This window comes from Limanda limanda, chromosome 16 (assembly GCF_963576545.1).
Source record: "Limanda limanda chromosome 16, fLimLim1.1, whole genome shotgun sequence".
In the NCBI taxonomy this organism is placed as follows: Eukaryota; Metazoa; Chordata; class Actinopteri; order Pleuronectiformes; family Pleuronectidae; genus Limanda; species Limanda limanda.
The window spans coordinates 19,130,863-19,157,495 of NC_083651.1; the positions used below are offsets into that span (position 1 = coordinate 19,130,863).

Consider the following 26,633-nt stretch of genomic DNA (forward strand, 5'->3'; position numbering starts at 1 on the left):
ATGAGCAAGTCCTACGCCTCATCAGCCCAGTCGGCCTCCTCGTACCGCCGCACCTTCGGCTCTGGCGTCGGTTCAACCCCGATGTCTTCCCACTTCTCCTCTGGAGGAGGAGGAGGCCGCAGCTCTTCAAGCCACATGTCAAGCAGAATCTACGAGGCCAAGAGCTCCGCCATGCCCTCTTATTCCAGCTACAGGGTGTCCTCCGGTGCTGGAGGGGCAGGGTACGGCTCCTCCGCCGCCGTGCGCACCTACTCCGGCGAGAAACTCGACTTCAACCTGGCCGACGCCATGAACCAGGACTTCCTCAACACAAGGACCAACGAGAAGGCCGAGCTCCAGCACCTCAACGACCGCTTTGCCAGCTTCATCGAGAAGGTGCGTTTCCTGGAGCAGCAGAATGGGGCCCTGACGGTGGAGATCGAGCAGCTGAGGGGCCGCGAGGGGCCCGGGCGCGTGTCCGAGATGTACGAGGAGGAAATGAGGGAGCTGAGGAGGCAGATAGAGGCCATCTCCAACCAGCGCGCCCGAGTGGAGGTGGAGAGAGACAACCTGGCTGATGACCTGCAGAAAGTGAAGATGAGGTAACCTTTGTCGCATCGATTGCGTGGATGAATGGAGTATTGACAGTAATTATGGTATTTCTACTCCAGCACATCTAAATTTGTTGAACAGTATAACCAAAAGTCTGATGGTTCCTTCACCGGTTGATTCATTTGTTTGTTTCCAGAGGTTTGGGAAGAGAAACTTTTGTCCTGAATATTTCTCATGCACCTGTTCTGAGTAAATGAAGTGATTGTGTCAGTTTTTAGTAATCAATGCAACGGACGATTTTAAAAACCAACATCCGGCTTCCATTGTCACTCACCAGTTTCCTGTGGTGCTTTGGAGGAAAAGTTAAAACAACTTAATGATGAAGAGGTTTGAGGATGAGCGGAGTGTTTCATAATTTATTCACAAGAGATGTAACAGGAAAAAGTGAAGAGAGAGAGAGAGTGAGAGAGAGAGAGAGAGAGAGAGAGAGAGAGAGAGAGAGAGAGAGAGAGAGAGAGAGAGAGAGAGAGAGAGAGAGAGAGACTCAGAAATTAAGTTGAGACAGATGGACGGGGGAAGTTTCAGGCAGACAGACAGCGACACAAGTGACAGACAGGAAGACTAGTAGCCAGAGCCACATGCCTGTTACATGTTTGTGTGTGTTCGGTGTGTGTGTGTGTGTGTGTGTGTGTGTGTGTGTGTGTGTGTGTGTGTGTGTGTGTGTGTGTGTGTGTGTGTGAAAGTGTGTGTGAGTGGGTGTGTGCTAGAGATAGAGCTGTGATGTGGGTGTAACTTTGAGTTACCTATTTGTAGCTACTAGGTCAGCTCTATGAATTTAGAATTTCTGTCACTGCAACAGCGAGCAACATCACTTGAATTTAAGTGTGCATGTAAGCACAGACACACACTCACACACCTACACACACACACACACACACATACATACACACACACTTACACACACTTTCTCTTTATCAGCCCTTTTTAAATTGTTGCCTGCAGCACCGAGTGAAGCACCTGCTGCTCTGAAGGAGATCAAAAAATAATCCTGCCTGCCAACAGTTTCAATGCATGCCTGCAGACTCACACATTCCCCTATAGGATGAACCACAAATTACATATCATAGAAAAGTGTTATCCGACCAATAACATTTCTCCCCTCTTTGCTGTCCCGACAAAATACACAAAAAACTGTATTTGACACACACACACACACACACACACACACACACACACACACACACACACACACACACACACACACACACACACACACACACACACACAGTAAATTAAACAACTGTGAGGACTTCATGAATATTAAAGGGAACAGCATAGGTGAGAAGTTTAATGAAATATGTTCTGTGGAGGTTTAATATGTATAATATGCTAAGTGCTGTCCATCAATTCCAACTAATGTGAATAAATACATACATTTTACTACACAGTATGTTTAAAGTGCTGTTCTGGGAAAATATTCACATTAACATTTCCCCCCCTGAGCCAATATCACTTTCTCGACAACTTCCAGCTCCCAGTTGTTCAGGGTGAACAGTGAAATGTTAATTCTGGAAACAGCAGCAGCCAAGGGCAGCCTCCTGCTCCTTTGTCACCGTCACCCTTGTGACATTGTGAGAGCAGCTGCGCCACAGCTTTAGGCCTCAAAGAGCAACTGCACAAGGTTGAAAGATTTAGCGTGTGTACGGGTGCGTGTAAAAAAAATAAATGTAGGATTGCAATGTGTCAGAGCAGAGAGCAGAAGGTGGTAGAGAGGTTGCAACTAGTTTATCTGTAATTGATCTCCGGAGAGGACGCCATGCTCTCAAACACAGTTGTTCAGTTTTTAAATAGCTTATGTTTCAACTCCACTGTTTTCTGATTTTGCTCTTTTCCACAATCTCTACGACTCCTGATCTCCGCAGACTGCAGGAGGAGGTTCATCAGAAGGAAGAGGCTGAGAGCAACCTGTCTGCCTTCAGAGCCGTATGTCTCCCATTTCCATAATTTCACTGCTGCATATATTCAGTGGTTTTCTCCTCAATGTTTGAAGTAAAACATTTCCTTCAGTCTCATTCTCCAGGGGTTACCCTCCTTCTTAGCCACTTTAATCCCTCTCGTCAACCACTTGACTCCCCTCAATTTCCTGTTTCCTATGCACCCTCTTACTTTTCTTATTTGTCGTCACTATAATTGTGTGTCTGTTTTGTGTTTGCTTCCAGGATGTAGACAATGCTACTCTGGCCAGGCTGGACCTGGAGAGACGCATTGAGAGTCTGCAGGAGGAGATCGCCTTCCTCAAGAAGATCCATGAGGAGGTTCGTTGATCCGACTATAAATCTTATCCGGCTGTCTCCACCGAGACACGCCTACAGTAATATATATCTATGTGCTATGCGTGTAAGGGGTGTGTGCCGTATCATATAGCAGCTTCTCAACTTCAGACCTGAGCCTCTGTCGGCACGCAGTTCGTCGGGGGATAAAATGTTTCACACCTAAACACGCCCGTTAATATTAAAATGTATTTATAATGCATGCTCACACATTCTCCCACTCATTTTCTCTCAGCTCTATCGCTGGCACTCGTTCATTTAGCTCTTCTACAGAGCAATTCAGTGAGTGCAACACAGGCATTAGTGTAGATTCGCTTTCAGACATCAAAAGACACCCACTCAGACACATGGTGGCCCACCTCAGGTCCCTGCCTCCACTCTGACCTCTCAGAAATGCGTAGCTGCTGATAGGTTGAAGAGAGCATGTCAGCTGTTGTGTCTGTGTGTGTGTGTGTGTGTGCATATGTGTGTGCATGTGAACAGATGCAAAGCTATTTTTATAGTTTGGTCCGACTGGAGGACAGCTGAGTGAGGCCAATCAGTTTTTTAAACTTCACAGATCAGATACTGAGTTATTTTGGATTGATACTTATATTTAAAAAATGTTACTTTTAGTGTATAGATCATACAGTGTTCTGTATTCCAATGTCAAGATAATCTACAAGTGTTTTTTGATTATGGGACAGAGAAGGTTTAAAGGTCCAGTGTGTTGGATTAAGGGGGGGGGTCTATTGGCAAAAATGACAAAATATAATATATCATTAGAGAATGTTTTTATTTGTATTAATGTATAATCCCCTGAAACATTAACCAAAGTTTTTTTGTTACCTTGGAATGAGCCCCTCATTTGGAGAAAGGCTAAATAATATATTATCCACAGTAGCCAAGAATGGAAAAACTCTAACACCGGCTCTAGAGAGTTTTGTCTTATGGTTTTTCTGTAACATGAGATATGTGAGGGGATGGTATTCATATGGTTGCAATCTGCAATGTCACCACTAGATGTCAGTAAATTATACACACTTGTCCTTTAAATTATATCTTTGCTCTGTTTCTTTTTCTTTAAAACCCAACACAAGTCGTTCTTTCCTTTTTATCATTAATACCTATATACCTTTAATGAAAATAGCTTTATGTCACCTCTCAGGAAATCCATGAGCTGCAGGGCCACATGCAGGAGACCCAGGTCCAGGTCCAGATGGACATGTCCAAGCCCGACCTGACCGCTGCTCTGAGGGACATCCGCATGCAGTACGAGGGCATCGCCGCCAAGAACATCTCAGAGGCTGAGGAATGGTACAAGTCTAAGGTGTGGTGGAATCACAAATACAGTTCATATCACACACACACACACACACAGACACACACACACACACACACACACACACACACACACACACACACACACACACACACACACACACACACACACACACACACACACACACAAACAGAGAGATAGTCTATTTTAGCTTTTATTTCAACTGCTATAACTTTGTCCTCTCTCCACTCAGGTGACTGATTTGAGCCAGGCTGTGAACAAGAACAACGATGCTCTGCGTCAGTCCAAACAGGAGAGCATGGAGTACAGACACCAGATCCAGTCCTACACCTGCGAGATCGACTCACTGAAGGGCACCGTGAGTAGCAGCTTCATCTAATGCACTTAGTTAATTCCTTATTCTGGTTATTAACAGGCTGTCTTTTCTTTCTCATATATTCTGCCTGAACAGACCTCCATTACCCCCTTTTGTCTATCTGTCTCATTCTATTTTCGGGCCACACTTTCCCCACTATTAACTTCATGACTCACTTCTCCTCCAGAATGAGTCTCTGCTGCGCCAGATGAGAGATATGGAGGATCGCATGGGCCGTGAAGCCACTGGTTTCCAGGATACCATCACAAGGCTGGAGGAAGACATCAACAAGATGAAGGTAATCAGCATAGATGTTTTACACTTACTCCGTAGTCCATGAAACGACTCAATTCAGGTTAATGCTCACTCAGGTGATAATCATTAACTAGAGCTCATGGATTTATCCATTGCATCACTGATTGGGAACAGTAATATGTAGCATCGTTTTGTTTGGTGAGAAGTGTATTTGTAAGGTAATAAATTATTTTCTGAATTTAAAGGATGATATGGCTCGCCACCTGAGAGAGTACCAGGACCTCCTCAACGTGAAGATGGCCCTTGATATTGAAATTGCCACCTACAGGAAGCTGCTGGAGGGAGAGGAGAGCAGGTGTGTGTTTGCAGTATTAGTCCCAAGCCGACATCATAATGTTACTTTTCTCACTGAGATGTGTAACTTGTATATATGCATATATTAATGTTGCGTTGAATGTTCCTCCTCTTCACAGGATCACCACCTCTGGACCCGTCCAGACTTCTTATTCCACCATTGGATTCAGAGGTAAAAACCACGCATTCTTTTCTCCAAACAGAAAAATCCATTTTACATTCCAGATGAGATACAAAATGACTAATTATAGCACATGACTGTATATGGTAGTTGCCATTTTGAGAGTATTACATGTTGCAAATCTGCAGCATCACATTCTGACCACTGTGTGGTGATATGTGATGTGTCTAACCTCATCAGCTCTGTCGATAACTTTCCTACAGTTTGTATTTATGAATATGAGTTTATTGATGGCTGTCACCATTAAGTGCAAAGCATGTCATCATCTTCAATGCTTATTAAACCTCTGGAGCAAAAGAGTTTAATGTATGATTATAAGAGCTGAGTGAATATGTTCTTGCAGAGACCAGTCCTGAGTCCCAGAAACAACGCTCATCAGAGGTTCACTCCAAGAAAACTGTTCTCATCAAGACCATTGAGACCCGCGACGGAGAGGTATGAGCACACTCACACACTAATATATTCACAACATTTATGTTTCATCATACATGTATTTTAGAATGTGAAGAAATCAGGCGTCCCAGAGTCTCATCAGACATGCACACAACCTTGCAGCACATCATTTGATAAAACTGTCGTTCATGTATGAAGAAATGACACCAAATGGATCCAGTGAGTTGTTGTTGATTGGTTGCTGTGTACATTCTCACCCAGATTAAGTATTCTATGAGCCAGGGCGCTAGTGCCCAGTGTGTTAGTCTGGTTCCCATCTCCCCTTTGACACCATTCCCCTAGATTTCTGCAAACCACCAGATTTAAAAAGAAAACACCTCTGTTAACTTTGATCTATTCTCCACCTGCATCTCCGTCTGCGATAGGCAGGTACTCTCACCTATCATATCTATAGATCTAATATGATTATTGTTTCTTACTTCTTTAATTGTTGTATTATCTCTTTCTTTGCCTCCTCAGGTGGTCAGCGAGTCCACACAGCACCAGCAAGACATCATGTAAACAAGAAGAGGCAACAAAAGAAACACAATGTTTAATAAATGAATAAAAAGTATAGTGCAACCATTTGCATTTTCCTATGACGACGACGATTTATGAACTGAGCCCATTTTTAGGTATGGAACTCTGATCGATTTTAAATGGAAAATTATTACAAAAGTGAGTTCAACCTGTATATGTACTGTATACATAATAAACAGCATAGTGGAGCTGTGGAGGTGCAATGCACTGCATTCCAGGAATTTACACTTTGTTCATGCTACTTTCTGTCTCTCAAATAAAGACCTGAATATCTTGTCTACAAACATACACATACGAGAATGCAGTTTCAATTCTTACAAACCTTTGGTGTAACAGCTTTGGCCCAGTATAAGTTCCCAATGGTCCTGCACATATTTCCAGTCTCTCTGTGCAAACGCACGAGCGTATGACATGATTGAAGAAGGCTTGTGATTTATGTAACTGATTTAAAGAAAGTGAGATGTTGGTCTGACGTTTGAAATATGTCAGAAACACTAAAACATCCGACGAAAAAGGGAACTCAGTCATGTATTTTAAGTTGGAGCTCAAGAGCACGTGCTGGGTCTTTGATTGTGTGTCTGGGTTCACCAGGGTCTGGTGCTTCACTGTGACAAAAAAAGAATCTCATATAATAAAAGCATTTATTATCACCATTCATCAGTTTGGATTTTTTTTATTTTGAGAAATAGCAACCATTCTATTTCCTTCCCTCATGAACTCCTCAACCCCACTGCATTCATCATCTGCATTAGGTTTCCAACCCAGCCAAGCCTAGCACCCTACTGACTTTTAATTCACTTTTATAAAGAAAATGGGAAGTCGCCGTTCTGTTGAGGTTATCAGCTGCAGAGCCGGTCGCTTTGGTGGCGGAGAAAAGTGAACAATGGCTTTTAATGAGCTGGTCCCTGTCATGATTTGTTTCTGGCAGAAAGGAGATTAGTGCACAGCATTACAGTCTGTGCACTTTGTTTATGAAGTCACTGGACTGAAAATGTCAGCGGAGACAAAAAAAAAAGAAAGAACAAAAGTGAAGCAGTGGAGGAGGAAAGAAGAAATGAATCAGCAAAGAAGGGGAGTGAGACGGAGAGGGTGAGAGAGAGAGAGAGAAAATGAGAAAGATGGAGGGGGCTGAGTCACAGACACACAAGATCAGTTTGAGATAATAAGAAGCAACAAAATAGAAGATGAAGAAGAAGTGGACCCTGTCATTGTTTCTTTGGACTTCTGTCAATGACAAGTGTCAAAGTGTCTGAATCTGGACCCAGGTACAGAACAGAGACCACAGAGAATGTTTAACAAATCTATTGCAATTAACAGAGAGAATCCTGAGAGTTGAACAGAGTGACGGTGGAGAGGTGACAAAAAAAAGAGCTGCTGGGCCGAGTGGCAGGTGAGTTGTGAGCCAGGCAGGACACAGCAGGAGAAGAAAACCTGAAGACTTGTAGGAGTTAAGTCAAAAAGGCTCAAATCAACAGGGCTCCAAGAACAAAAACTGATGAACTGGCAGAGAACTGATGGCAGCTCTGTGTATATATACTGAGGAGTAGATTGCTTTACAGGTGGGTCCTCCACGCCCCTATGGATACCTGCCACTCTCTCTCTCTCTCTCTCTCTCTCTCTCTCGCTCTCTCTCTCTCTCTCTCTCTCTCTCTCTCTCTCTCTCTCTCTCTCTCTCTCTCTCTCTCTCACACACACACACACACACACACACACACATTCAGGGTTCAGGTTGGGGATGCTGACGGAAAGTTTATATAATACTGTCATCTCAAAAGCACCTAAATATTCTCGATGTTTGTATTCATTTGAATGCCCAACAACCTTTTACACCAGTTTTAGAACATTTTAAATAAATCTGAGGTTTGCAGAACTGAAGTCAGTCAGTCGGAATGAATTCTAGTTCGCCTCTTGAGCTGCTTAGATCTTTCATAAAAAGCAATTTGAAGAAAACACTCCTCATAAATGCAGCTCTGATTACACAAAGCCAACCAGACAACCAGATGCTGTGTTTTTATCATGTGTCAAGTTTGTAATAGTTGCTGACTATATCGCTCTAGGTGTCCTATAAATAGACTTAACATGTTATTGGCTAATATGATTTCAATTTTTCATTTATTTATTCCAACCTGAATTTTATTTATTTTAAATCTGGTATATTCCTGTAAGGCTCAGATTGAATCATCATCAAAATGTGACTATCAAAACAATATTTTAAATATAAACATAAAGATAAACCACAGATAAACAAGTTTTTTATAGATCTTCGGCCATTTCTTTTTCTAGAATTGTGACTATTTCGGAATAACCCTAACTCTAGCTTTAAATTTCTATGCCGCAATTTCTCATTTCCTATTGATCTATGATGATCTACAATACTGGCAGATATAACATCCAGGCTGACTATTGTTGAGGAGAATTTGTGGACACAAATAACGGAGGTTGGACAGTGGAACAGTGAGAGACAGGAAGACAATTAAGTTGTAGAATCACAATGTTTATCATATTTTAGGTCCATATAAATTCATGCGCAGTAACAATGGCAATAATAATAATAATAATAATAAACAGGGTCGTCGGAACATCATTATTCATCATCTCGCAATTAATGAATTTCTAATAACTGCTGATAATCAAAAGTCAAGGCTCAGTTTGTTATAGTTGATTTTCAGCATCACATGGATGAGACAGGAGGAGAATGATAGAAGTGCATCCACTGCCCAGCCAAATGAAACCAACTGGACATACAGTGGTAACGCAATATAAAACAGGTCTACTCCATTTGAAAATAATCCTCTGGATCATTTACATGACAGAAGCGATCGTGGTGTAAAACGTGAAAACAGAACCAAACATTTGTACATTTAAAAACTATTTACAGTTCAGTATCTACAATGAGGGCGTTATCCCAACATATACTCACAAGGGAGAAGCAGTCACAGGGAACAATAGAAAGAAAAGCAAATCAATAGGAAGAACAGGAGAATAATTATTCACTTTGTCCCCAAGTTACAAGCAAGACGGAGGTCAAAGTTTAACAATTTGTTTCCAAGGACAGTAATGGTGTTACAACTGCACCACAATGAAACCACAGAAGTGAACAGGACTGGAAAGCAAAAGCCAGAATAACACCTGAACAGCCACTTACATACAGACGTAGATAGCAGAACAGAGGGTTACTTAGCATATCGGAGAAAAATGTTTCAAATGGCTTTTCAAAGCCCTTTAACTGGACAGTGTAAACGAAGAAAAAGAAGAGGAGGAGGAGGAGGAGGAGGAGGAGGAGAAGAACAATGAAGAACAATGATGAGGAGGGGCAAAGAAGAAGAAGCATCAAGAGGCGGAGGAAGAGCAGGAGAAGAAGACAAACTCCGCAGTTGTATCTTTTCATTGAGACTGAATACTTTGATGCTTTAAGTTTTTTTTCTAATCTTGTACCACAGATGTAAATTTCTTTATTTTTTTCCTCAACCAGGGCTGAATTAAAATATTCAGATTGTGATGCTCACTCCGGCATCCTGCACATCACTTCAGATCAACATCCTCCATTCAGTCAATGCTGAGAGTGTTTTATGCACCCTAGGAAAATAAAACTGGAAATCAGAAGTATTTTTACACAACAACAGTGACACACGGAAACACTGACACATAGTTACACAGAGATTCTCATGCAGTAATGGGTTAAAGTGAAAGTCCTCCGGTCCCGAGTTCATCGCACAAAGAATTGCAAAGTCTGCTGAAGCCAAGCCCCACCTCAGTATATAGAAGTTCTTCAGTATTTCAGTATTGGAGGATTGTTTTGTTTTTCAAAACCCCCAAAAAAATAAAAATAAAAATAAAATAAATAAAAGACAAAGCTGTTGCGAAAGATTTCGTTTTTGCATCTTGGGATATTTTAGTGCTTTTATATTTACAGCAACATTTAATCTCAGTTGGAATGATAACATTGTTTATTGTGGGAAGCAACAGAACAAGTTCAAACAAAACAGAAATAGTTCTGTTGTACTGAAAATGCAAACTGCATCTTCATCACAACAACAGTGTTACCACAACTGAATGTAAAAGCGAATCACACGCGAAAGGTATGTAATGCATGTGAACACAAACATATACACAAATAAAAGGTGCAGGTCCAGTATTAAACAGTAGAGGGCGCTGAGGCTTTTCACTTTCACTCTTTTACAGGAGATTATCCCCTTTTCTAAATCCCCCTCTGATCTTCAGTGTTTTCATCATTTAACTCTTTTAGACAAAAAGATTCTCATTTTAACTGGACCAGTATATCGAGTAAAAAAAGAGTGAAAGCAACAGAGAATAGATTTTTACAAACATCACCATGAACCCCCCCGTCCCTGGCTGATATTTGGTACACGCCATCACTTGCCACAGGGCTCATGTGTCCACACACACAAAACACACTATATTTAACATTTCCACTGTCGTGTTTCGGCCTCTTTCACATCAACGGTTAGTTTCCTAGACGACCATGTATCAGACAACTCTTAATTGTTTTTTACAGCATTTTAAACAGATCTGTAAATGTAGATTGTTTTGGGGAAACGTGGAGACATGAGAGCACTTGGACACATGTCAACAAACAGAGTTTAACACAATTGCTTCAAAGTCATTGGAAAGAAAGAAGAAGGGAGGTGTCTCCTGCTCACGTCCAGTTGGCAACTGAGGACACGAGGAAAGCGACCAGATGAAGCTCGTTCTCCTTGGAAACCGGAGCGTTCGAGGGAGAAACGGCATAAAAAACTGTTTTTGTTTCTGCATTTTGAAGCAAGACTTTTGTTTTGTTGGATTCACAGACTGTCAGTGAAGATAACAGGCTCATGAAAACCTTGTTTGACCTTTCATTGGAGCAAATAATGAAGAGCTGCCTCTCTGTTTTAGTATTATCTGTGTTTCTGTTCTTTTGATGTTTTCTTCTAAGAGCTCTGATTTTCTTTCTTACCTTGATTCTTTAAATGCCACACGACAGTTTTATCTTAAATGGCACAACCGCGCATACAGAGACATTAGCATTTTAAGGTTTTTTATTTGATCCCAATGGATTTTTACTTCTTATTGCCTGAAGCTTCCCAAACACTATTTAATAAAAGGTTCAAGGGACAGTTCCCCACAAAACAGGTCCAGCTTTTGTCCTCCAAATAATCACAGTAACAAAAGAGTCAGATACAGCTTGTAATAACTCATGATGCCAGAGATTTGACCACATCGCCTTCAACAGCAATCAGCCCTTGCTCTGTTTGTCTTAACCAGGTCTGAGAGGAGCAAACCAGTGTGGGACTCAATCCAGCCATCTCAGGAACTCATCCTGTTGGGATAGGCAGTTCATTAGGTTGGCACGGCGAGGTCAGGTTTTCTATCCCAAACTGTGAAACAGTGTTTTCCAGCAGCCTTGTTGTGTTTGTGCGACCGTTTGAGTGGATTTATGCATTTCACCGCCTCAGATGCGAACCGGGGGGCAGCTGGGGGCCGTGAGGGGCACCTGAGAGCCACAGTCGTAGTCGAGTTCGGCCATCCGGGAGCGACTCATCATGCGACTGTTGGAGTACACCCGTCTGTCCGTCTGCCTGTCCCTGAAACTCCTGATGTAGCTCTGTGGACAAACAGAAGATGATGAGATTGTGAAAGTTCAAGTTCAACATTTTCAAAACTTATTTAGTTTGAAAGTTGAGCTAGCAGACAAACAAAAGTAATGAATTAAAAACTGAAGTGTAAAAGCAACAGAGGCCACACAAGCCCCAGTAAAACCCTGGTGGGAGTTTAAGCTTACCCAGAGCAAAGCTAATCTCAAACCTGCAGTGGTGTCTATATTCTCATTTGTATCTTAAATGTATTTTTGGTAATTTCATGGAATATCTAACAAACCATGAGTCCCACTAATATAGCCACAATATCAGGAAGCACAATGGCTCTGGAGACCCCATAACTCTACCAAAGACTACTCACCACAAACTACCTTGCCATGTTAAAGAAAGTGTATCAGTTTATCTGGATCCACTCTAATGTTTAATTGGTTCTTCTCTGGTTTATGACCCATGTCTCTACAGAATGTCATGGAAAACGGTTTAGTGATTTTTGAGTAAACCATGCTGACGGAGGCCACTTTATTTTACCGGTGACAGCACGTCTCCATCGAAGCGTCTCTTAGGGTTGACCTTGCGGTGGTAGCCAGGCTCAGTTTGCGGAGGAGGGAGTTTCGGCGGCTGGGAGTTCTGGGAGCTCTGGGTTTGGTGATGAGGGTGGGACGCGGCTGGGTGGTGATACTGCTGGTGGTGGTGGTGGTGGTGATGGGTCTGGGCCTTCTGCTTGTGGCCGGTTTTCGGGGTCTGTCGTTTCTTCTTCTTCTTGTTCTCCCGCTCCTTTTTCAGCTTCTCTTCACGCTGTCGGATACGCATGAGCTGGACCCTTCGCTGCTGTCGACTCAGAACCACTGTGAATGGAGAGAAGAGAGTTGTAATAGGATGTAGAGGAAGAGAAAGAGGGAGGGAGGGAGAGGATGATGCAGAAAGGTTTAATTTAGAAACAAAATCAACCGATTAAGACAAGACTAACAAGAAAAACAAGACACACGTCCAATAAGATGAGATATTTTCAATCAGTTCCTAACTGATGATGGTGAACTATCCCTCATGGGTTTATTTTAATTCTAGGCCTCATTCTATTCAGTGAGTTTTCAGACAGAATAATTTTCCTCCTCATGTATTCGCACTGAGCTGCTCAGTCTCCTGGCATATTGAGAGTGGGCGAGTGTGGTTTCGTGTTATTTTCACACCCTCTCCATCGGAGGATGTTCAAAATCCATCCTGTCTCGCTGTCCGCCAGCTACCCACGTGAAATCTTTTTGGGTGTGTGCAGGCATATTGAATCCTCTGGTTTATAGCACAGTACACTGTGTATCGTCAGGGTTCTGTTTCCTGTTCATTACCTCAGGTCAAAATGTCGCCTCGAACGAGAGGACCCCGCTGAACTCCAGGAAGACAAGATGTGCTGCATGCGCCGCAGTTACCGCCTGTGTGCCTGCGTGTGTGCGTATGTGTGTGTGTGGGGGGGGGAGGGTGGAAGGGTTATGATGTCTATTGTTGTTTCTTCGTGCGGGCGGACAGCTAATGAGGCACCATCTGCCAAGGAAACTGCCTAATGATACCCCCTCTATTCTTTTCCTCAGCTAACCCCACTTCAGGCCCCTCTGGCCACATGCTACCGTCTGTGTGTGTGTGTCTGTGTGTGTGTGTGTGTGTGAGAGAGAGAGAGAGATCTTAGTATTTGGTATTCCTCATGTTGCAGGGGCCAATCAGTCGCACTATGAGGACTTGTCTTGCTTATCGGCACAAAAAAACAAGTCCCCATGAAACTAATCATTTCATGTTAAACTGAATATAAGTCGAGGTTAAGGTTATGGAGTTAGGGTTGGTTATGGTTAAACAAGTAACAGTTATGGTTTAGGTTAGAGAAAGTCAATGCAGTGTCCTCAATGTAATGTCTGAGACTTCAACTGGGGGTCATGGCTGTTGTTAGAGTTATAAATACATTATGACAATATGTGCAAATAAGTAACAGAGGCAGGAAGGCAGGAAGAAACAAACAAAGACGTGTGTGAGGTTAATTCATTCGAGCCTGCGTCCTGCTTGTTATTCAATCATCTGACGGACAAATCATTTTCCTGTCTGCTCCAGTCGGGTGCTCTGCTTGCCCACGGTGCCCCAGTTCATCATCGTCACCCTGCCCCTCCCCCAGTACACCTGCTCCCTCTTTACCCCGCCACATTATTCCCCATCCTCCTCTTGTATTTATCAACACGCTGTTCAAGCATTCAAAGAGGACACACTGTATAGGTTAATCTAAACACACAAAAAAATACAAATAAGGACTTCCTTCTTATCACTGACCAGGCGGAATTGCAAAAAAAACATACATAGTTCTTTTGCAAAAGCTTCACCCTCATTTTTTTCTTTCTTTCATCTTTCTAAACAGCAATAAGCTTTTCTCTTTATCGTTATTGTTCTTTTTTTTTACTTCTGAATTATTGTTGAAAATTTTCTTTCTTATATATAATATACTTTTCTGTGTGGGTCCAACAGACTCTATATAAAGATGGACAACACATCTCCACTTCCTCACACTGTCCAGAAAATAAACCAAAACGAATACGACGGCTGCCATCTTGCACATAGGGAGCCAGAGTCTGTGCAGTAGACATTTCATCTCACTTCCACCATGTGTCCTTCATATTTCTTTCTAGGCCTCCTTCCCCCACATAGAATTTTTTTTAAAACAGCACAAAATAGCTTCCTCTATATCTGTACCCACTCCCTCTGACTGGAAGTCATGACAGCCTGCTATATAATCCCATTATTTCAGGCCATGTGTGACTTCTTCTCAGATGTTGTATAAAACTGAACATCACCGACCAGAGCATGTGTGTACAAATATATGTGATGTGAGTTTTCAATCTTTCCTGGAGTCAGTACGTGAGTGAGTCTATATTACCGTCCCTGTGCGTATTGTGTGTGTGTTTGTGCGACCATGCCATCTGTGTGGTTGCTTTCCGAGCAGATGCTGTTTCCATCAATAACACATTCAGCTGACAACACTAATGTTAGACTGTCCCTCACACATGCTCACTCTCACTCTCTCACACACACACACACACACACACACACACACACACACACACACACACACACACACACACACACACACACAGACACACACACACACACACTGTTCCCTGCCCTCGTCATGCTTATGATTTCCAAAGCATTGAAACTGCCCATTTAACAAATGCAGGACAGCAGCTCGTTGAGGCCTTTGTCCGATCGATAATGAAACATATCTCATGGACATTCTGTGTAGGAGATGGGCGTTCAAGATTAAACCTTAAATCAAATTTAAAAGTAGTAACTATAATTTTGGGTCAAAGTGGCTAAACTGTAATTTGTCCCTGTCATTGGTGTTATCAGTGGTAAAAACTGTAACATGCAATAAAAGTTGCATTGTACAGAATATGTCAAAATGAATCATCCTCATCGAACCAAACCACAATTTTAGGTTGTTTTTAATGTTCAGCAATTGTCCCTGATGTGTTGCTGCCTTTCTATCTTCACATGACCTCCACTCCCACCTGCTTACCCAGTTCCTAGTCCTCCTTTACACTGGTATTCTTGTCGTATGCCAGAGCTTTCCAGTTGATCTTATCTGCATGTGTATAAGAACCTGCCTTCATCTTCCTGTATCCTGCCTCTGATTCTGTGAATCTGCTCGTGATCCGAAGCGTGCTGCCTTTGCACCCTGTGGGATTTGTTCGCCTGTTTGGACTGACATCAAATTGCCGAATAAGCGGCTTTTTGACAAGAAATTCTAGTAAAGCCTGCTGCGCCTGCAAGTGTCTAGATTTGAGTCCTTGGCCTTGTTGCTGCTTTATGAACTGTGGCAGCTACATCTTTTTTGATAATTGCTGTTTCCTACTCTGTTACTGTTAAATGTACCAAGGGAAACGAATCTCACAAGATGTTGTTCTTTTCTGGTTGTAAACCCATTTTCATGTTTTAGTTTTTTTAGATTAATTCTTATGGTGTGGTTGAATAAAAAAAATGGTGTTAAGGATTAGAAACAGACATCGGTTTGTTTTAAAGGGTCACAAGTCGAAAAGGTTGAGAAATACTGTTGGACACTGTGGTGTGCCAACCAAAACAATATCTGTGTCTTATATTAGCTTTTGAACCTTTGAATTATAATAATAAAAATGATATTCTACAATATATATAAATAATATGTCTGTATGCTTGTGTGTACAAGAGCATCACTCACCCTCTGTGTGAGAAAATCCCTCTGCAGTGACTTTCCACTGGATCAGCACTCCGAGGAGGGCCAGGACAGGCCACACCCCCAAGATGACCCACGTAAACCAGCACACTGGCTTCTTTGGCGCCACCTGCAAAGATCACAGTTGCAATTTCATTCAACTAAATCAGTTCTGTCCGTCCCATGTAGAAATGTCATAACCCTGTGTTGGATAATCTTGGATGTGTCGGAAGACACGCAGATTGAGGTGTAACCCGCCTCTCAGCCAATATCTGCTGGATTGGCCCCAGTTGCCCCAGCTACCCTTAAGAGGATGAGCAGTATAATGGATGGATGGAATTTTTCAGTATGTCTTGAAAAAAATGTGTGGTATGAAAGCACAGCACACAATACATTACCAAAAAAGAATAAATGGAACTGTTTGCATGTGAAGATGAAACCACATCAAAAGTATGATTTCTATCTCGGATCTGTGTTTTTCATCTGGAAACATTTGAACCAAAGTAGATGTCAAACCACAAACTGCTCCAGCAGGTTGCTGTGTGGGTTTAGTCACCAGGCACTTCTGAGTACAACTCATTGTCTCTTCTCCTATAGGCAGATACAAAATGGCCTGATGTGAACAGTATGTGGAATGTTTGAGGGAGGCGGCTCATTTTCAGGGCTCGTAAAAATAAAACACAGACGGCTGAGAAAGGACAGCATAAATTGATCCACTCTTACTGTAACTCAGTCTGTCTTTCCCGCATCCTCTCATAAATCAAATGCACAGGGCTCTCAGATACTGGCCCACTCCTTCCTCTTAATTCCAACCTGTACACATGCCAGCCTCCTGGCAAAGTTTTGCTGTGCTTCAAGTTGAAGTGTATAAAAATCACTGATGTTGGCTCCCCTGGAAAGTGATCGATATCGTGAGGTTTTTTTCTGTTGTTCTCTCTCACACTGACATCTCTCGCCAAGCCAAACAGCTCAATATAAAACTCAGGGAAGCAGTAATGATGTTTGATGTTCACACATGCAAGCTTTCACACATGACTGCTCTCACATAAATAGAGAACGCTCTCAGAACAACATGCCTACAAGGTGAATTCAGGTAAATGAATAGCACCTCTCTTCGTCTCTCTGTCACTAACAGACAGACAAACGATGGTGAACGTACCCTTAGCCTCTCGTAGACATAGTGGACCAAGGCGAACAGCTCGATGAAGTAATCCACGGTGACAGTGATGATGGCAGAGCCGAATGTGGCGGTGGAGAGGGTGACGAAGCAGCACTGCCACTGAAGTGTGAGGACGGCGAACAGCGTCCCGGAGCCCAGGAGGATGCCCAGAGGAACCCACACCGTTTTGGGGTGATAGAACTCCTCCATGACCTTAGAGAAGGAAAGAGGGGCGGTGTTTATGTGCAATTCACACTCATCTACAGACCATATATGCTGTTTTCCATCACAAGACAACTTTCCTGTGATAACAGCACATTATGGTCACATTGAAGCCATTTTTCTCAAATGCTGATCTGAATAGCATTATGTTTTACTGCTCTTAACCAGGTTTATAAGTAATTTAAACACAGGGACAACTGTCATTTCACAGGTCACTAATGATCATCAACAGACAACAAAGGTAAAATCTCGAGGGACATGTTTCAAGGTTAAACAACATGTTTGATAACTCATTAGCAACCATTAGACAACAGCTAACGTTTGCATTCAGCCACTTCCTTGCCATATAGGGCTGTTTTATATTGAAATATCACATTAAAGTCTGTGAGTACAAACGTTATGTCACATTCTGCTCACTGGAACAACAAAAAAGTTAGTTTCAAGCACTTTAGCAGTGGATTTAGCATTAGCTTGATTCCAGTGCATTTGAATTCCTAGCTTTAATAATCCAGTCACAGAGACGCGGTGATATTTGAAGATGAAAACGTCTCTCCTACTATATCACGTAATGATGCTTAACAGTGACTTTAGCAAGGAAGTGTCTGAATGCTAACGTTAGCTGCTGTGAACAATTTTAATTTTCCTTTCTCTTATCAGTTGCTGATCATTTAGGGACCTGTGTGATACGTTCTATGCTATGTTAGCATGAACATGACAAAAAATACCACAAGGGAAGTTTTATCATTGCACACATTCTTTTTTGGGGGATCTATAAATGCAAAATGATATATCTAAAACGTGACCCAACAAATGCCTCTTACCACCAGTGAGGCCACTCCGAGCAGCAGGCCCAGCAGCAGGCCCACCATGAACAGCCCCACGCTGCGGACCAGCATGGTCACCAGGCCGCACAGGGTCCCGATGCCCAGGCCGATGCCCACCGAGGCCTCCACGCTCAGCTGAGTGTCCATCACCCGCTCCTTGTAGCACAGCATGAAGATGACCACGGAGCCGAACATCAGGCCAGTGAGGAACAGCACCGCCTTGAAGCATCGGTAGCCTGAGAGGAGACATGGGAAACGGACAACTGTGAGGAAATTGTATTGTATTTCATGATTAACTTGTGTTGGTTGCTCCATTGCTTTTCAAAATCCAAATGATGTTATTATATTTAAAGGATAAAATACTAGCTACAAGGAGGATATGATGGGTAAGGGAGCAGTGGGTGGAGAGCTTTTTCCTCATTGGAGGTGGATGAACCTGATTTAAAATATGATAATCATCACATTACAAAAAGGTCATCTACATTCACAGCTGCGCTCCTTCTCATCTCTTTTTTTCGCATGTTCCCTCCTGTCCTGCTTGGCCTCGCTCGCTTACCAATTTACTCCAGTTTTAATTTGCTTTATTTGCAATAAAAAACTGAAAGAAAAGCTCAAATGATGAAGAATTTAAATCTACTTGGCCTTTGCCTCAACGTCAGCATCTCCGTTTATTTTGTTCATTCTTCACCTTCTTCACTGACTGGACTGTGTCTCGGGGGGAACCGGCATCTGATTGTTATCTTTGTGTAATCAGGCGTTGCACAGCTGAGCCAAAACAATACTCTCCCTCTCTCATCCGACCCAGCGTTCATGCGCCTCCCTTGCGACCATACCTCTTTCATTTGGTACACTTCTTCCTGCTTTTTATTTATATATATTCCTCCTCTACTCAATTTTTCGGGTTTTCCGAGACAGCTTTCAGCCACTGTGCCTTTAAAATAGTGTGGTGATAGCCACACTACTGTGTCCTCCACAAATCTGACATGGTGTAGCAAGAGCATTTCCACAGAACCTTCATCTCCCTGAAAATATATATGTTTTCAGCTGTCATCACAAATTCCCAACAATGTTCTTCCAACTTCCTGTTGCTACTAAATGCAAACTAGTCTGATGTTAGTGCACAAATACTTGAAGTACAGCTGTGTATTTAAAGTGGGCCAGATCATGGTCTTTTGTCTGAGGGCACCCTGAGGGCACACTTGACATTTTCTGCCACACTTTTCTTATCGGTCTACAAATAGCAGTGTTCTTTGTCTCTTTTCTTTTCCACCCAGTGGTTTTATTTCAGGGCCAGAACCACCACAGTCTAGTTGCATGCTGTCAACGTTGTGTGGGCAACCTGTTTGTAATGCAGGCACTGGCGCAAATATTTTACTGGGACATATAGAGTGAATGTTAATACTGTCTGTGTGCTCCAGTGAATCCTACTCTGTCTATTTGTATGCATGAAGCCAGCTCACGGCTTCAACATACCTCAATATTCAGCCAATAACACTGCATCCCTGTTGCCCATAACTCTGTGCTTATATGTTTTCTTGTTTTTTTTGTGTATAACACAAGAATAACAAGTTGTTTTTTTAGCCTTACATGGAAATAATCGTGTTTGTTGGACAAAATAGTCAATAAATGATTCACTGACTCATTACAATGAAATATACTCTGATCAAATGCATTTGCTTGACGGGGGGCGACACAGTGATGCAGTGATTAGCACGATCGCTTCACAGCAAGAGGGTTTGAACCTCCGGGCCGACCGTTCTTTCTGTGTTGAGTTTGCCTTTCCTCCCTGTGTCTGCCTGAGTTTCTCCAGGTGCATCAGCTGCCTCCCACAGTCCAGAAACCTAGAGTTTGGGTTAATTGGCAAATCTACATTACCCGTAGGTGTGAGTGGTTGTTTGTCTCTGTGTATTGGCCCTGTCATGGACTGGTGAACAGGGTGCTGCAGCCAGCCTCAAAGGAAAAGCTGTTCAGGTTTTGGAGGGTTTAATAGGTGTTTGTTTGAGGAACTGCTTGTGTATTGTCCGAGGTTTAAAGCTATGGTATGTTATCCTTGCAAAAAAGCATGCATGCCTTCCATCGGCACTCTTGCCAACTACCTGAGACCTGCTACAAGCCAACTAACTTCTGGCATTTGTCTTTTCTTCAGCGATGTGTGTGTCCCTGCCTCTGTGGCTTGTGAAGACTCAGTCATGTGCAGTGAGAGGAAACCCATTTGGCTTTTTCCAACTTTTATTTATAGATGGCTATCGGGACATGGGAAGGATTTCCACAAATAAATAAATCAGGAAACAACTCACCAACCCTACCTTAATGTTGTTTGTACAAATGTCTACCTCCTTCTCTGAGACCCTAATTTATATGTTGGTCAGTTGCTGATGTGTTACCCAGTGGCTGAGACATTGACAGCTAAACTTGTTCTGTCTCAGTCTTTTTATGTTGTTTACTGCCAGCTGAAGGCAAAAATCTAAATAAAAACATTAGCATGTATCTGATCTTGTTCGCCTGCATCTTTGCAGCTGCTTAGTAAATCGTCATTAACTTGCATAAAGAAAGCGAGATGAAAATCTCTGCTTCTACTAGAAAATTGCTGCAAGTAAATAATTATACATTCACAAAAGCCAACTCAAGGCAATATACAGTAATAAACATACCCTTGGACAAGATGCATGAGGCATTCTTAGTGTATGGTTATTATTTGAGCACTCCTGCTCACATGCAATTTTCAAGCTATCAATGTTTCAGCCACACAAGGAACCCTAATGCCTGTATTTGATCACTTTTTGCTGTAATGACTTTAGATCCAAATGCGTTAGGATGAGATCATAATACTTAGGATGCAGTGAAATACAAGCACTCCCTATCTCTGGGCACAGAACAAAAGCTCAAGGGAGGAGTTTGTGTCTCAGCATTTGAATAGACCCATGCATACAGTCCAAGTTCTTAAAGGGCACAGAGGAATAAAAAAAAGAGAAAAAAGACAACAGGGGGTCCACTGCCAGATTGGCCGGGTGCTTTTGATTAATTGTAAAACTTCCCCCCCTTTTCCTTTCAGCTGTGCTGCTGCTACATTTAGTTGAAAGACTCGAACAAAATCAGCAGCAGAATATAACATGTTTTTTTTCCTTCTTAAAAGACGGCAGCCAACCCAATCTTTTTAAGATGTGAGCAATTTCGGTGTCGGCAAATGGAGATTCAAGGTTTTGATTTCAGAAATAAATATTATCATGCTGGAGTCAATTACTCAGCGACTGTACTACTGTAGTGTGCAGTATTGACATTATTGACACTGGGTGTGACATTACACACCCAGTAACATGAGAACCCCTCTGAGCCGCTCTTAATGACAGAAACATGATCAACATCCGATCATTTCATGGCAGCTTCATGTCACTTTTCAGTCATCCCATCATATCTGTCGACAACAACCAGGATATCCAGTTGTTTAAGGGAGTTTTCTTGGCAAATACACTAGAAGCACTTTTCAGCAGCGTGGACTAAATACAAATCCCATTCATTTTCTGAAAGGGGAGCTTGATTTTCAGCCATCATGTTGTAACCATCCATTGTAGGAGGTAGAATGCCCATTCATTCTTGTTGAAGAAGTATTTGGGTCTAAAGCCGTGGGACCGTGCCTCTCTCAATGAGATCCAGCAGGACCCATGCTTGAACTAATCCTGTTCACCACAACTCCCCCGAACCTCAAACCCTACACACCCCACCCTACACCTCCATAATGTGACTCTACACCACTGTGATGGTTCAGCTCCACATTTAAAATAAATTATAAAATGGACTCACACCACGCTCATTACATGGATCATCATTATTATCACAGGTTTTATTATAACCTCCACTAAAGTGTTATTTTGTTCATAACACAAAAAATTACTGGAAGAATTACAACTCAACTTGATGTGGCGAGGGTCAGGAGGGAAACCATTATATTTTTAGATCAAATTTAAAGCCATAAAATATATGACAACAACATAGTTTACTTTAATGGAAAAAGAATAAAAACAATGTCAACATTAGCTACATTCAGCCTCCAGATATCTCTCTGATTGTCTCCCACAAACAGCAATGATGGATGATTTGACATTATTCCGTCAAGCTATTGTTGACGTTACCTTATTCATGTTGAATAAAACATGTTTGTTGCTACTGATAGAATAAGCACGACTCTCTGGTGCCAGTATTGTAATGGTGATCAACTCTTTTCAACATCTTGAATCGTGAATCTTGGATCATAAATCATGGATCGTGGATCATGAATCATGGTGGCATCTGATCTTGGATTACGATAACAATATACACACTCACATAATACTACCGTTACTGGCACTACCTCTATCATTACGTTTGTCATTGCTACTTTATCTCTCATAGACTTTTGTTTGTATAACTAAATTTGATTGATTGATTGAACAGGCTATGACAGGCATCTAATCATGTGCTAAAGACACTTTAGAGGACATATTTGTACCGGCTCTGACTGTGTTGCATCACCACTTACCAAAGAAGCAGTAGATGATTCCAAAGAGGCAGCACATGGAGCAGACCACCGAGGGCACAATCTCGTACCTCCTCTCGATCTCCTGGTCGCACTTCAGCCCCACCTCCACCAAACCCAGCAACTTGCTGGTAGAAGTCATGACGGCTTGAGTCAATGGGGGAGGCATCGTTCAGAGGTGACAGAGGGGCGTGTTGAGGTGTTTGGATCAGTGAGCCTCACCCATGGGGACGTCTACCTGCAAACAGGAGGTATAGAAAGAAAGCGGAGGAGAGAAAGCGAGATAAAGAATGAAAGAAAGACAAAAGAGAGGGGGAGAGAGTGATTATTGATTGCTCATTTTAAGTACTCAACAGTGAGTGCTGACGGAGCAGCTAGCATGCTCCATAATTTTGAAAAAAAGAAACAAGTCAGCACAGCTCAGCCGCCCTCACTACTCACAACCACCAGAGAAGATGAAATGACTGCATTGAAATAAGAAAACTACAATTCAGGCACTATCGTTCACTCTGACACACAGCAAACTGCAACACCCGGAATAGTTGCCATGGGAAGATAAACCATATGCATTAGCATGGATTTGCATGGTGTTGGAAATTTGACACAAGAACTGGTTCTTTTAAGTTGCATTTACATCTCTGCTTAGTCCTGACAACACATGTTGTACCACAACATTATAAATATACTGGATATATAACTTTATATACTCTACTATATGGTGAAGTCGCCATTTTGTATGAACATTTGGTGATATGTATTATACCCAGATAGTGGACTCACTGTATCCCACATTGCATTCTGAAAAGCAGTGTAGTAGTTGTAGTATAATATTCACTAACGGAGCAGAATATACCATAATGCATTGCACTTAGGGTGTTGACAGGAAGAGAAATGGCAGAGAGAGGAGAGGAGAGATGGCAGCAGCAGCAGCAGCAGCAACAGCCCAACCTGACATACTAATGTAAAAAGAGCAGCGCAGCATAAACTACGGCAAACAAGTTTATTTCTACATTTAAACTTGTTCATTTAACGTGTTTTTTTTTTACATTAAGTAAAAGTATCTATCCTGACCTTAAGTCAAGTGAAACACTGTATTTACTAATCTTATCAAACACACCACATAATTGTAAAAAAAAACAAAAAACGATTTAGCAGCAGTAATTCACTCAATTTCACTCCACTGACTATGTGTATTTAATTGACTTTAACGTTGCCACGGGGCAAATGGAGCTGTTGTTATTACACTTTGTGTCATATATGAGCAATTACAGCTTAAACAAAACATTCGTATCCCCGGTGTGTAATGTATACTACACCTTTCATTTAATGAGATGCTGTGTAGTGATTCACTGTGACATAATGGACTGCGGCCCAGTATTGATAACTTGATTCCTAATTGATCTCTTTGTGTTCTTTGGCAAGAACCCACAGCTCCACACACATTCAACCCATTAGTTTAACCTAAAGCAAAAATCAAAAACATCAAAAACTAAAGACGCACTAAATCATGAATCCATTCAGATTAAAGCTGTATTTAAAGATGCATAATCATTACTCAATGCAACAAGCACTGTACTACTTTTATGCAGTCTTCAGGTGTGTTCGGTCTCCACCATGATATCTCTTACACTGGCACTTTCACCCAAACTGTGCTCAATCTTTACACAGATCTTCCTACTTTCAGAGGCCATGTGTGACTCCAAGTCTCCTTTATTACCTCTTATCTATTTGTTTGTAACACAAAAACAACCAAACAGATTTCCACAAGTTTGAGCAAAGGATGCAACATGGGCCAAGGAAGAATCCATTACATTTTGGGGCAAATCCAGATGATCCAGGGTCATCATACCAATAGCTACAACAGCACTACCTACTGCACTCAACACCCTCTGTGCTTTTGCAGCCCCTGTGGCTTAGAGATCACACATTTAATTTAAAGTTTCTGTTACTCTGGATCCATTACCTTAGTCTGGTTTTCTCCTTTAGGTCAATGCACCTGTCATGTCAGAGATGGATTTACTCTTCCACATGCATACACACAATTGTGCACGCTTGCATTACACTGGGGAGGTAAGCCCTTCTTATTCCATATTGACCTAGTAGGTGATGATGCACTGTGGCATGCCGGCACGCAGGCACACAGGTACACAGGCACACACATAGACACACACATAGACACACACACACACACACACATAGACACACACAAAACACACACACACACACACACACTCTCTCTCTCCCTCTGTAGAGATATCATTGTGGTTAGCTGGAGCGAGGAGAGGTCATTGTCTGAGTAAATTTCAGTTGGACCCTTCACTTTATTGAGTGCAACAAGCTCAACAGCAGCACGGCAAGAAAAAAAAAGAATCTCTCATATGGAGAGAGCTCCACCAGTTACATACACAACATCACTCAATGCCTTCTTGCAGCATCCTTTTTTACAATAGGGTGTAGCAGTAATGGAAGTGAGGAGAAGGAGTCTACAGTGCAATTAAAACAATCTAATGGCAGGTTTAACAAGTGGCACTCAGTGAGATATAATATAAGCTTGTATAATAGTCCACTGTGTCTCGATAAGTAATTGCCCAAACAGCCAAACTGTCATTAAATGTCAGCTGCTGAGAACGCTGCAGCACTAATCACAGCCACTTCCATCAGATCCATTCCCGTATCAGCAGCTCCCACCTGAGTCTGTGCCGCTGGGCTTCCCTGTCACCACTAATAACAAATTAACAGCATTAACAAAGATTCAGATGAACTATAAGCCAGTTTTTAATATTATAATTGTAAGGCGTGACTGCTGCTGCTTGTGGGGGCGGCAGAAGAACATGAGTCAGAGCTAATGGAAGCTGATTAGCATTAACTGTGTGTTTAAATACAGGCATCCTTATAGGCCTTATGCAGCCTGTAAAAAAATAACTAGGAGGAAAATGTGTGATGTTTTATTGATTTGTGGAGTTGAATGTTCCGACTCATCAGGTGCAGAGCAGCACTCCTACAGAGCAGAAAACTTCAGCAGAGTACATCCGTATTGACAGGAGAAACTCAGCTGTCCGGTTTATGAAGCGAACGCCCTCCTGCTGCCCGGCAGACTTCTGAATCCATGTCAAACGATTTTCATTATAACCTGGTGCACGTAAAGTTACTGTAAATGGTGACTTCAATGGCAAAGCTGAGAAAACGTTGAGGGTGAGCTTTTCGAAAAAAACAACCTCTGGATGAAAATCTTCAACAACAGCAAAGTGCAATAAAATGCTGTTAAGTGCAGAGAAATAATAATAACAATAAACATCCTGTGTTGCAAGGTCACATCGCTGGAATATAATCTCGATGTAACTTTCAACAAAAAATTTGCATCCATTTGTATTCTGAGTCAGAAACCTGAAAGTAACTGGAGGATGTCCAACTCATAATTGTCTGTCTCGGGAAGACAGACTCCAGTGGTGAAACAGATTGTCAAGGCTGCGGCTTAGTTACACCACAGGCTCCCTTGACTCAGGAGGAAGCTCCGACTGAGAACACATGACAAGGGACACTGCAGCACTGCCAAGAAGAAAATGGCACAGAAGAAAATGTGCGCACAATTATTTGTTCTCTGAAGCCGTCTTCCTGTTCTAATTTGTTTTTCCTATATTAAATATTCAATAAAAATATTGTGATTCAAGAATTTTTCTGAGTCGCAAATACCTTGAACCGATTACATTTTATTGAATAGTCCAGTACTTACTTTCCAATTTCCCCTCTTCTTTTCTACTAAAAATGCTATGCACGAAACACCAAAACGAATTCCTTGCAAGGTAAAAAAATATCTTGGCAATAAACACAATTCAGATTCTTCAAGTCAC

The 26,633-nt window shown here is 42.0% G+C and overlaps 2 protein-coding genes across 9 annotated transcripts; one reads left to right on the top strand and one right to left on the bottom strand.

Moving 5' to 3' along the window:
• desma (desmin a) lies at positions 1-6,242 on the top strand. Of its 8 annotated transcripts, XM_061088582.1 has the most exons (11): positions 1-581; positions 2,454-2,514; positions 2,751-2,846; positions 4,009-4,170; positions 4,376-4,501; positions 4,686-4,796; positions 4,999-5,108; positions 5,227-5,279; positions 5,632-5,723; positions 5,943-5,981; positions 6,201-6,242. In XM_061088582.1, exons 1-11 carry the CDS (start codon positions 1-3, stop codon positions 6,240-6,242), a joined length of 1,473 nt encoding a protein of 490 aa, XP_060944565.1. The 8 variants fall into 8 exon arrangements, with proteins under 8 accessions (XP_060944565.1, XP_060944568.1, XP_060944570.1 ...); XM_061088585.1 differs by lacking the exon at positions 5,943-5,981; XM_061088587.1 differs by lacking the exon at positions 5,943-5,981 and having other exon boundaries at positions 4,707-4,796.
• A 5,467-nt stretch (positions 6,243-11,709) lies between these two features.
• Positions 11,710-22,927, bottom strand: tmem198a (transmembrane protein 198a). Its single transcript, XM_061089137.1, has 6 exons — positions 22,789-22,927; positions 18,273-18,511; positions 17,230-17,442; positions 16,077-16,200; positions 12,383-12,699; positions 11,710-11,862 (listed from the first exon to the last, which is right to left on the bottom strand). Exons 1-6 carry the CDS (start codon positions 22,925-22,927, stop codon positions 11,710-11,712), a joined length of 1,185 nt encoding a protein of 394 aa, XP_060945120.1.
• Positions 22,928-26,633: the final 3,706 nt, after the last annotated feature.

Coding starts and splice junctions, on each gene's coding strand:
- desma (XM_061088582.1), top strand. CDS start 1: ATGAGCAAGTCCTACGCCTCATCAGCCCAGTCGGCCTCCTCGTACCGC. Junction 2,515..2,750: donor ACCTGTCTGCCTTCAGAGCC/GTATGTCTCCCA, acceptor GTTTGCTTCCAG/GATGTAGACAATGCTACTCT. Junction 4,797..4,998: donor AAGACATCAACAAGATGAAG/GTAATCAGCATA, acceptor CTGAATTTAAAG/GATGATATGGCTCGCCACCT.
- tmem198a (XM_061089137.1), bottom strand. CDS start 22,927: ATGACTTCTACCAGCAAGTTGCTGGGTTTGGTGGAGGTGGGGCTGAAG. Junction 16,201..17,229: donor ATGTCTACGAGAGGCTAAGG/GTACGTTCACCA, acceptor TGATCTTTGCAG/GTGGCGCCAAAGAAGCCAGT. Junction 12,700..16,076: donor GGGATTTTCTCACACAGAGG/GTGAGTGATGCT, acceptor CTCCATTCACAG/TGGTTCTGAGTCGACAGCAG.